This window comes from Malurus melanocephalus, unplaced genomic scaffold (assembly GCF_030028575.1).
Source record: "Malurus melanocephalus ecotype Western Australia unplaced genomic scaffold, MMel_1.1 scaffold_462, whole genome shotgun sequence".
Classification (NCBI taxonomy): domain Eukaryota; kingdom Metazoa; phylum Chordata; class Aves; order Passeriformes; family Maluridae; genus Malurus; species Malurus melanocephalus.
Genome location: NW_026623694.1, coordinates 539,856 through 551,729, shown reverse-complemented (window position 1 = coordinate 551,729; position 11,874 = coordinate 539,856). Strand labels below are relative to the sequence as shown.

At 43.0% G+C, this 11,874-nt stretch overlaps 1 protein-coding gene across 2 annotated transcripts; it reads right to left on the bottom strand.

The window, feature by feature from the left end:
* Nucleotides 1-7,730: 7,730 nt before the first annotated feature.
* TMEM17 (transmembrane protein 17) lies at nucleotides 7,731-11,618 on the bottom strand. Of its 2 annotated transcripts, XM_057380595.1 has the most exons (4): nucleotides 11,417-11,613; nucleotides 9,150-9,253; nucleotides 8,825-8,938; nucleotides 7,731-8,339 (listed from the first exon to the last, which is right to left on the bottom strand). In XM_057380595.1, the coding sequence occupies exons 1-4, from the start codon at nucleotides 11,562-11,564 to the stop codon at nucleotides 8,049-8,051; spliced, it is 657 nt and encodes a 218-aa protein (XP_057236578.1). In that variant the 5' UTR covers nucleotides 11,565-11,613; the 3' UTR covers nucleotides 7,731-8,048. The 2 variants fall into 2 exon arrangements, with proteins under 2 accessions (XP_057236578.1, XP_057236579.1); XM_057380596.1 differs by lacking the exon at nucleotides 9,150-9,253 and having other exon boundaries at nucleotides 11,417-11,618.
* Between the last annotated feature and the right edge of the window lie 256 nt (nucleotides 11,619-11,874).

Below are 11,874 nucleotides of genomic sequence, written 5' to 3'. Positions count from 1 at the left end.
TCAATCCAGAGATTGACTGGAAGCTCTGCTGCTTCTGACATCTAAAATGAATTTGTCACCTCGCTGTGCAGCACTCTGCTTGCTCACAGCCCTTGGCCATATGAAATGACACACTCTGTTGATTTATGGGCCACTACAAATGATTTTTTTTTTTCTTTTCAGTAGGAACTGTTCTCTCATTCATTATTGGTGTGTGACTGAGGCGTGTGCAGAGGTTTCAAAGGATCCAGGATTTACTTGGAGATTGGGACAGATTGGGTGATACTCCCTCAAGTGAGTGACTGTGACACAGAAACATGCAGTAAATTTGGCCAAAAAAAATTATGTGGAAAGCCCCATCTCCTGGAAAGCTCAGGCTGTTTCTGAGCAATGATTTCCCGTGGAACTTCCCCAGGGATAGCACAGCAAGAGCCAGCGACAGGGGTTTGTTTGAAAGCCCAAATACTGCTACTTAGACAATGGGATAGCCATTCCTGATGAGCTTCCACCTGATCCCAAATCCCCTCAGTCAGAGCTGGGCTGCTGAATACAGCAAGGCCAGCCAATGGGCACTGCAGGAACGGGACAAGCATGGGGAGGGCAGGCTTGGGAAGCCTCTGGCTCAGCATCTGTGCAGCTTTAGAGCTGAAAGCCTCAAATTTGGCCATCCTGTGATGTGACAGGGACAACCTGGGGAAGCTGAGGCAGCTCCCATTTAGGCACTAGAGGTGTGGTGGATAAATTAAGCGGACTTAAATCTCTACAGCTTCAAATTAATGAGGTAGAGCAGAGAAATGAAGCCTGGAGAYGGCATTTTTCTTCTAGCCTGGTCTRAAAGMCYRTTCTCCCTCCCAGAGGATGCAGCTGCAGCTCCCTGATATCCCTGTGGATATCACCTGAGAGTTGGATTTCTCTGCTGGACACCTGCAGATGTGTGTGTATTCAAGCAGGGGTTCTGCAGGGATGGAGGCTTTTTGGGGCTGAGGAGCACTTTCTGAATAGTCATATTTCCTGGAGGGAGGCAGCACAGACTGTGAATTGGGTCTGTTCCCAGAGCGTCTTAACTCACAAGTGATTAGCTGTTAATTATCATACAATAAATTATTTAATAAGTGAGTATTCTTCACAGCACCTATTGTACCACACTGCATCAGCTAAACTGTGTGAAATATGTGTAATTACTGTTGCAGAAATGTAATTGTAGCTCTTCCCCACCTTCAAATCCTTGTGTGGCATTTGGGCACTGGGATCTAGATGTGCAGGCAGTGCTATCGTGCACCATCAGCCTCTTTGTCCCCACTTTCACGTCTGCTCCAGTTTTCCAACGAATGTCAGGATTCAACCCACAGGAGGCAAAAAATTCCATCCTCATCTGTGCATTCCTTGTATCTCATTCTCAGTGTCAGGCTTAAAAGCAGGATAACATTAAGCTTCATAGTTCACTGTAAAAGGGAATATAAAAAAAGAAAAATTCCTACTACGCACATTTATTTAATCCCAGTTTTGTTTATAAGTGTTTTTGCTTTATAAGGCTTTAACAGTTAAAACCCCAAGGAAGGGTGCATTCTCCTGCTGGAGTACTTCAGTCCAAATGTTTTTGCAGTGAGCTAACTTTGCTTGTGGCCCTGAAGAGGGAGAGAGGTGGAGTCTCTTCACTGAGATCATCAAAATATTTGTGCTAGTACGTGCATTTTAGACTTGCCCTTGAAAATATTCAGCTTAGCTGTAGCTTGATGTGTTTTGGGCATTTGAACTTTAATTCCCTCCCCCCTGCAGTTCTTGTTGGTGTGACTTGTGCCAGTTGGCTGTGGGGGTGTGTAATTGTGAATTTGGGTGTTTTTAGCAGCTTTTTGGGAAATGCAGCGGTCTGGGCTTGCTTAGAGGTGGAAAGGGAAATAGGGATGGAGAAAAATATCTGCACGTGGCTGAGTAAGTGCAACAGCCAAAATGGCTCTCTTAAGGGTGGGCTGCACGTGTGAAAGATGTATTGCAGTAAAGATGTGCCTGATTACGCCACCAGCAGTGGGATAGCAGGAAGCTATCAAGAAGGATAATAAGCACTAAATATTACAATGGGGATTTTTCACACTGCTAGCAAGAGGAAAAGCTGCCCTACCCCTCTGCTGACTAAAAACACCATAGAAGACACTTACAGTATTTCCCCCCCCCCAAAAAAAAAAAAATCCAGGCAACAGAATCTATGTGCATGCTGCTGTCAGCAAAGCCGGTGCCTCCATTTTTCTCAGTTTACAGCTCCCACTGCTGCAGCAGCAGAAAAACTGTGAGCACTCCCTGAACACAGCCCCAAAAATCACCATTTACGTGTCTAACACATCAAAGCCCCACAGAAGGGAGAACAGGAACAAGCTGCGTGTCAGGAAGCCCGCAGAGTGCTAATGATGTACAGCAAATGGGTGGTAAATAACGGGGCTGTCACTGCAAGGCTGCCGAAGCACCGAGCCAGCTGTGTGTGCCTGTTCTGCATACAAACACAGCTGGGATTTCTGCAGGGCTCAGTCTCATGTGCCTGGAAAAGTGCCTGATTCCCATAAAGTACGGGAAGATCTGTGTTCTGCATGTCCTTTGTGCAGGAGATGGTACAGAATGGGCAGCACCATATCATGTGTGGAGCAAACAGGACTGGCTAAAACCTTTCAGCTTTGGGGGAGAGGGGACCCTCAGCCTTCAGGCCCAGGACACCCCCTGCTCACTGGCTGATTTCAGAAGTACTAAAAACAAAGTGGGAACAGGCCTTAAAGCACTGCACAACTTCTCTGAACATCCTGAGCTCCCCAAAGTTGAAGAAGAGTAAGAAATTATTATTTTACTTTTGCAGAGCAATTGGCAGAGCTTGTGCCTGAAAGAGGTGGAAGTCAGCTCCTTTTCCCAGGTAACAAGYRCTAGGACAAGAGGAAACAGCCTCAGGTTATGCCAGGGGAGGTTCAGATTGGATATTAAGGAAAATCTCCTCACTGAGAGGGTGGTCAGGCAGCAGAACAGGCTGCTCAGGGATGTGATGGAGTGTCAAAAACTCTGCAGATGTGGGGCTTGGGGACAGGGGTCAGTGGTGGGCCTGGCAGTGCTGGGTTATCAGCTGGACCCGCTGGTCTCAGAGGTCTTTTCCAGTCTCAGTGATTCTGTAACTCTGAGAAATGCAAACACAGGCAAATGTGTCCCATCCTACTCACACCTGTTGGGTTGCTTTGCTGCATGTGATGTTTAGAAAGAAATTTCCCTTTCAGTGCATCCTAAATAAACCCTTAGAGAGAATTTTCCTTGGTTGGTTTTCTTTTCTTRTTTTCCAGTCTCTGTTATCACTGTAATATTTCATGCTTCTGGAAAGAAAAAAAATCATACTGAAGAACAAATCAATCCACAGCTTTTCTTCATTTCAGTCTTTTGTGTCCAAAGGGCTGTCCTTAACTCAATAACTGAGTTTTTATTGTGTCACATTTCACTGTCCCTGACTGCAGCCAGCCTGGTTAATCCTTTTGCTGCTGCCTTATCAGTATTTCCCTAAAAAAAGGCAATGTCCTTTTATTATCACCTTGACACCCACTCCTGAGTGCCTGGCAGGGTTGGAGAATTTCTTTTTTTTTTAATGCAGTTTTACTTAGGAAAAAGGAGCCGCTTTGAAATATTTCCCCAGCCCATGTTTTTATACATGCTTTTTAAACCCCAATGAATCTTTTGGAAATTAAAGAAAATAAAAAGAAAAAAAGAAAAAAAGGAGTGAGATTTAGGTTTCTCCAGGATTTTCAAAATGGAGGTGTTGTTCAAACACTTGGTGTTCACCCACTCCCAGCTGCTTTATAAAAGATTTGTTGCATTTCTGGTTGTGGTAAGAAATTGCTTCAAATTCTGGTATTTTAAAAGCAAACAACAACAACAAAAAAATCAAATACAGAGCCCTTTAGTTATGTATTTTATTTGTGGATTTTTACATTAATATCCTGCAGGAGATACTCAAGTATCCTGCTCTTGCAAGTCTGAATTTTGTGATAAATTTTATATTTCCTGAGCAAAAGGCCACAAGGTCAAAGGCAAAACAAAGAGAGGAGAGATATCTGTGCTAAAATCCTTTCTATAATTCAACAAGGAGCTCAAAACACACTGGCTGGTAGGAGTCACTCTGGATTGATACAGGCAGTGGCTGCATGGGATGAGAGGCTCAAGTCAAAGCTTCAGCAGTACAGGTGATTAGAAACAGGTAAATCTGATATTCTTTTTATGGTGCATTTCTAATAAATTTAGTTACCAATAAATGGTAACTAAAAAGTGCTCAAGCATTTTTTCTTGATTATTTTACTTGGGAACAGCATGGGCCCACCAAAGTGAATACAGAAAGGTCTTTTCTGTCCCTGAAAGAATAACAGTACCTTATTTCATAGACTGCAGGAACTCCTCCCCTAATACTGGATGTTCAAGGCAGCTCTCAAGGAAGTCATTAATATTTCCCAAATTCACCAGGGAAGCCACAGGCCTTGGCACAGCTGTGCTTGCAGCTACCTGCCAGATTTGTTCATTCTGTCTACAGTTCCTCTGTTGTGCTCATGCCTCTTGGCCACTTAATGCTTCCCAGGGACTGTATTACTTTCAAACCTTGGGCCATCTGAAGAAGAAAAAGTGCTTGTTTTCCATAAGAAACTGCAAAACTTGCATGTGTTTAATGAATGTGGAACTGTGTGCTTGAGGCTGCTGCTTAGCTGGGGGAATGGCATTTCTGCTGAATCTCTGAAGATTTCAAGCTAGTAATTTTTTTTTTATTTTTTCTTTTTAATAAACTCTCTCCTTCATGTACCCAGGGGCATCTTTGGTGGCACCAATCATCAACATAGACATTTTCTCCCAGTGTTACACTTCTCAAACCTATTTATTTCATTATAGTTTAAATTCTTCTTGCTCTTATCAACTGGACCTTCCATAAAGCTTTGCCTGCCTCCTATAGCAAACCTCTTTATTATCTTTATTTGAAGCACCGAACAAAATTCTTTTTAATTGTTGCTGTCTGACTTTTGTCCTGGAGAAACAAAATTTGTTTTTCAAAATAAATGATCTCTGCAGCCTTTCCCAGCTATTGGCCATCTTATCAGACCATGTAATGATGCCAATTCTACCCGCTTCATCAACTCTTTAAAGATAAACTCTAAGTCCAATCCAGTTTATCAGAGACAAAAGCAAGAGTGAAATATATGATCTCATTCCTTTGGGTGCAATTCTTTCAGCAATTGTAAAGAGTGAGCTGTTGATATGGAAAGGTTAATGCTGTACCCTCTTTTTTATCAATTGTCTGTTTTCTATCAAATCTATGTCTTATCTCATGTCTGCTTTATCAGATCTGCTTCAGTAAGGTACACATTTGAAGCCTCTTCTAAATTTAATTTCTCCTTCTCGAAAGTCCTGCAACTATTAAAGAAAGAGAAATCCTTTTACAAACTCTATTTTAGACAAGGGACATAGGCCAAGTTCAGGTATTAGCCATTTGCCAACTATGCCCTTGATCACAAAACACTCCTCATCTTCAAATTGATCAGTAACCTAAAATAGAGTATTTTAAGATAATATGCCCATTCCTAATTTCTTTTATTCAGTTAAAGGACATACGTTGGTACAAATTTCCCTTAAAATTGGCTGTTGGCCTTTCCTAGCAGTAAACTTCATGAAATAAAATAACTGATTTCTGTTCCTAGGCTTCAGCCACTCCAAGATCTTGATTGTGAAGAGACAGCCAGAGCATCAAAAATACATTTTGGGGTGTTCTTGGCACAAACTGCTGCTCCATGAACTCCCACGTGTTTCCAGTGTTTTTGGGTTCCTTCCTTTCACCTGTTTCCATCTGCTCTGTAGGGGGTAGAAAAACCACCAACCCCAAATACTTGCTCTGCTGAATCTGAAATTCTTGTGGTTTATTTGTATATTCTTTTTCCTGCTTGCTTGATGTCTCACCAGTTCTTGTGAGATGTGGAAACTGAAGGCAAGTTTCAGTGTCATTCTCCCTTTGTTGCTGTTCTCCTGAGCACTGCTGTAATTTTATTCTCTTGTCTCTGGGTGCATGAGGAGCAGGAATCTCATGGGAAAACTGCAGCTGCAGGCACTGTGAGTTTTAGGTGCTTGCAGGCTTCCTCTAGTGGAAGTAATGATAGTAATGGTGAAATTTAAACCGATAATTATGAAATTAAAAATAGACTAGCAGGACTGTTAGGAAGGCTGAGAAGAGAGAATGCAGAGATCTTGTGTTTATCAAAGATGTTGCTGAAGATTTAGCTCACAGGTGGTTTCTACCTTTAGCATTTCCAGGCACTCTACTCATAAGACTTTTTCTTAAATCTATTTTTGTGTCACTTCATCAAAATGCTCCCCATTCCTCCTCCCCATACCAAAGAGCTGTGTGTCCTTGTGCCTTTGGCTTTTGACAGTTGTCTTGCACAGCAATTTGATCTTCCAAATGCATCATTTCCTTATCACTGAAAGCAAGGATTTTGAGTGACATCTCATGGCCTTAGCCTGGAGGCCAGTTCCCTGTTGCCAGCATTAGCGTGTTGTTGACTTTTTCAGCTTCATGTTGTATTTCATGTACTTGGTGTTAAAAAACTTCCTTCAGCCCTGCTTTTCAGCACTCTTCAGTAGGGTAACTGTGTCTGACATTAAAAATCTGCCCAGTGTTCCCCCTGCATCAGTTACGAATGTTTTGACAAGGACTTTCTAATGCTGCAAAAGTATTTTTGAAATTATGTAACTTCTGTTTAAACCTCACTGTCTCCCTCTCAGGCTCTGATTCTAAGGTTTTAAACATTTTACATTAACTGTTAAAAGACACTCTTAGAGACTCTTACAGAAATCCTCTCTTTCTGTGCAAAAGGCAATCCAAGATCAAAGTTTGCTTAAAAACAAATTGATAGGTTCCCTGAAAATATATGCTTCATAATAAGGAAATGAAGGAAACACAGTATAATTAATTGTCCCATTCACTCATGGATTGAAAGGAAAATTAACCATTTTGGTAAAAAACAAAGCTAATGCCTTTTTTCCAATTGAAGTTCTCTAAGCTTTAAATATTCAACAGCTTTAAGGATAAGGTACATTTTTTTGTGTTAGATTGATCTTCCTTCCAATCCTTTGAGCAGTTTGGAAGTTTGTGCCAGCTCTCAAAACTGACAACTCTTGCCCTGCTTAAAGGACTCAAAGGATTCAGATGAAAAATTTATTTTAACGTTTGATCTCCACCTCTCCTTGACAGAAAAAGTGAACTTTTAGCCATTACCAAAACTGCAGAAGGTAGTCTAGAATTCATTACACCTAACAGGAATGAGAACCTTGGAATATGCCTTGGCTTGAGAAAAACAGGTTCTACCTTTCAGTGACATAAACCATTTTTTTAAATGGCCATAATTTTGCTACTGTTACATCTAGGAAAATGGAACTATTCTAAATTGATAGTTAAAAGTGTAACTAAGCCAAAGGAGATGAGCATAAGTGTTTTGTGGAATGAACACCTTTAAAATTACATCTCTAGTAAGGAATTTATAAGTACTGGAATTATCTGGAATTCCATCTCTGAAAGTGTAGTCTTTGTTCACTATCTTATCGTTGTTCTTTTTGGGGTTTGGAGATCCCCAAAGACCTCTGGGAGTTTTTGTTTTAGGTTTCATTTTGAGTTGGGTTTGTTTTTTTCTCAGCTGAGGTATCAGATATTAAATGGATGCAACGTACCTGGAAGACATACAAAACTGGTGCCAACACAAAAAAAGTGTAGAAAAGATTTATTGTAAACAAAATCATTCTGTGCAAACAGTGAGAGAAAAGGCTTCTCTTGTTTTTAAAATGCCACAACTTTGTAACACTTAAAACTCTCCACATCTACTCAGTAACAGTCCACAAATAGTCCACTCATGTCAGTTATGGAATTGGCTTTGATTTTCCTTGCAGAAGGAGCTCCAACCTCTGAGGTTTAATGTTGGCTCTTGAGCAAGATCTATTTTTTAATACCTCAGAGGCAAGAAGGCGATGAATGACCCAACAAAACAGGAAGATAACTGTGGCAACATTGGGCCGGGGTGCGATCCGCAGCCCTACCAGCCCCAGGAGCTGCTCCTTGCGCCCAGGCTGGAAATGCCGGGCCCGGGGCGCTGCTCCTCCAGGCGGTGGAACTCGGTAAGGCGGAAACGAGTGGCCAGAGCGTTCACCATCCTTTTCAGCGTGAAAAAGGCAGCGACCACTTGGAAGGCGAGGAAGGCGGCAAAGACGATGTGGACGGCTCGCTCCAGCGAGTGGATTTTCAGACCTTCATTGAACAGCAAGAAGAGAATGACAGGCAACTGCGGGAGGAGAGTCAGGAGCCAAAACCCAGCCAGCTCAGGCACCTGTAAGAGGGAGACATCACCTATTAAAAACTTGACAGCTTGTCATGGTTTTACAAAAACCAAGCAAAAAACCATGACACAGCTGAAATGAAAAAAAAAAAAATCCAAAATCTTGTGAAGAAAAGACATTTCTTTTTAATTTTTCAAAAGCCAGCACATAATGTGGAAAGGCAAAGTGAGGCGGCTTCGTATTTTCATATCCTGTGTTTTTAAGGGTACTTACATTTTCTGACAAAACAGATTTAGGGAGTGAGAGAGCGCTCCTCTGAGGGAAAGCCACTTGGAATCCACAAAATTAAGTGGAATCCACAAAATTAAGTGGAAGCCACTTGAAATCCACAAAATTAATTGGAAGCCAAAGAAACCGAAGATGCAGAGTGCAACTTAAGAGCAATAACCATCTCCTCAACTTAACTCTCTTAAATTCAATGCCTGCCAGTTAAACTCCAAACAGCAAAAATTAATATGTACATCTGGTAACATACTTTCTCCAGGAGATTGCCCACGTAGCCCAGGTAGAGTCGAATGAGCTCTGTCAGGGAGACCAGGATCATGATGGTGACCAGGATGAACTTGTAGTAATCTGACAAATCTGGATACTGGAAGGGAAGAAGAGAGTAGAAATTTGATCTGTTTGTGATCAAATGCAGATCCTCTGTGCTACTGTCAGCATTTAACCCCTCCTGAACCTCCAATTTCCAGGAATTCCCGAATCAATGCAATAACCTCTAATTCCAGTGAGCTGCATCCCATCCTAGGAGATGTTTGATGTAATCACATTCACAAACCAGCACTTTCCTTTGTTCTCACCTTCAGGTAGAGTATGACAACTGTGACAAGCCACCAAAACGGGAAGAAGTAAACATTGAAATAGAGGGACATCTGCAGTGGCAAACTGGAAAGTATTTCACAATCTGTACAGAGAGAAAGATTTTATTACTCCCAGTTTGTTCCATGCTTCTCTGCCACAAAATGACAGAAAGATACTGCTCCGTCTTAGCTTCATGCAGGCCAATAACACTCTTTCCAGTCAAATTAAATGCTAAGAAAAATATTTTTACTTATGCAGAGGAAATCTCAACACCCTGTGTGGAGTTAGGTAATTTCCTGGAATCTAAGACACATTTTGGTTCCTGGGACACGGAGTTTTTATCACTTAGTCATGTAGTTGAGTGTCCAGTTGAGGATTATCTGGTGGCTTACTCCATCTTTGACTGAGGCTTAGCTCAAGAGAGCTGCTGGAGAGCAGGCTTGCATGGCCCATTCTTCGTTTTCAACCTTTTATTTAAACTTGGTTGGAAGCCAGTAATTTGTCTGATTCTTAAGAAGTAACAATTTCAAATGTGTGTCAAATTAAAATCTCATCCTTTCAAGTCTGCAGAGGACAAAATGCATTCACACAATGCAATGTAGGGAAGAGCAAGTATCAAACTCTAACATGCAGGCAGTAAATTCTGTATTTATGGTTTCGTAATAGACCTAACGAAGTCAGACTTAAGGAAAAGTCTAAAAGGGAATAATTTATTTTTCATCAGTGGAATTTTATTGCTATATTCTGGCAAACTCTGGTTTGTGTCTGGAGGCACATCCTCACCKGGGCAAGTTCAGAGAGACTCACTRTGATCTGCTGGTTTGTATTCAAGTSCTGTGCCTCTGCCTGTCATGCTGGTGATACGTGGCTGAAAGTTTCTCCAAACACTCACACTGCCTCACCTCCAGCCTCAGAACCACATCTTCTGACACTGCCTTCTCTTTTGACATCTTTCAACCACCCTCACACTTTTGTTCCACCTGATCTGGCATTCCACACAGCCTGGTACAGTCTGCCTCACATGTCTTTGTGCCGGGTGCTGAGGGAGCCATGGTAACCACTAAAATCAAGTGGGAAGAGAGGAGGAATTGGGAACAGAACAGGGACAGACCTTAAAGGTAGGGTGTGAGAGGCAGGGATTTGTTACACTGAAATAAAAGCTGCAAGACGACATATATATATTTTACACACACATATATACACACATATTTAATAATCCCATTTTTAAGCATCAACACCTTATATCTGCAGAGGAATTAAAACCTATAGGTACCTCAAAACCAGTTTCACCATCTACCTAAAACTGTCCCTGCTGTTCCTAATGAAGGAACCTCTTGAGGTTCGAAGGCGACTTTAGAAGTCACCACTTAATCTTTCAAAAAAAACACAACCATCCAATTACAAGTATTTCTGTACCATATGTATTGGATAAAAACGTAATGGCCATATTACTTAAAAACAGAGAAGCCAAGAGTTTTAATTTCAATCGTGATGACAATTTTTAGGTATGTTAAAGGTTCCATTGACATGGCATTGCTATTTATAAATTCTGTGCAAATCCTAAAACTGTGTTTGGATGAATGTTTAAGCAATATAAGCCAATTCTAATTCATTTTTTTCTATCCCTAAATTAAATTAATGCTTATTTTCTGGGATTGCTAAAATTWATGGAAAAGCCAGACACTATTGCAATGGCCAGTTGCTACAGCAACTTGCCAAGATACATATGTGTAAAAATTTTTCAAATCCCTATGTCCAATAATTTAATGGTACATTTGCAATTCGTTTCAGTGGATTGGATATTAACATGGGAATATTTTCATAACGGGAAACGGAAGAGGCTAAAGATAGAAGCTATTTGTGAAATGTTTAATAAACGAAGAACTAGGAAGTGTTAGCAGTGTAACTACACAAAGAAAATGCACTCCTGTCTTGAAATAAGAACGGCTTTTTGATTAATGTGATCGGCAAAGAATGGATTTATCAGTTGGAATCACTACAGCCTTTCGATGCAGACGCTTTGTGTGATTTCCATAGCAGAGGTTTGAAAAGGGGGCGTGTTGGAAGCCGCGGCAGAGGTTTGAAAAAGGGGCGTGTTGGAAGTCCCACGGGAAATACGATGGGCGAAGCTATCAGTTAGGGTCAATGCAGAAAAAGCCGAACAGCAGCTGCTGCGAGCGGTCCCGGAGCGGTCTCTCCCGGTGCCGAGCCCCACAGGAGCGCTCCGGGCCCGGCCCCGCCGCCTGCCCCCCGTGGCCCCGGGTACCTGCGCGGTATCCCGGGAAGCCCGGCGGGGCGCGGGGGCTGTCGCTGAGGGCGGCGTGGCGGCTGTCGCTGAACACGGAGCTGCTGAAGGACACCAGCCGCCGCCGCAGCGGCTCCGGCAGCGTCGGGGGCCCCTCGGGCCGCGCCATCGCGCCCAGGCCGCGGAGGGGCCGCGCATGCGCCGGGGAGGCCCGGCCGGGAGCGGGGCTGGAGCGGAGCGGGAGCGGGAGCGATCCCGGTTTGGGGCTGGAGTGATCCCAGATTTGGGGCGGAACCAATCTCGGATTTGCGGCGGAGGGAGCGGAGTCTCCGCCCATGGACGGACCCCGAGCGCAGCGGGGCGCAGTTTTGGGGGAATGGAGCCCGCTCCTGAGGGCGGCCGCGCGCTCCTGAGGGCGGCCGCGCGCTCCTGAGGGCGGCCGCGCGCTCCTGAGGGCGGCCGCGCGCTCCTGAGGGCGG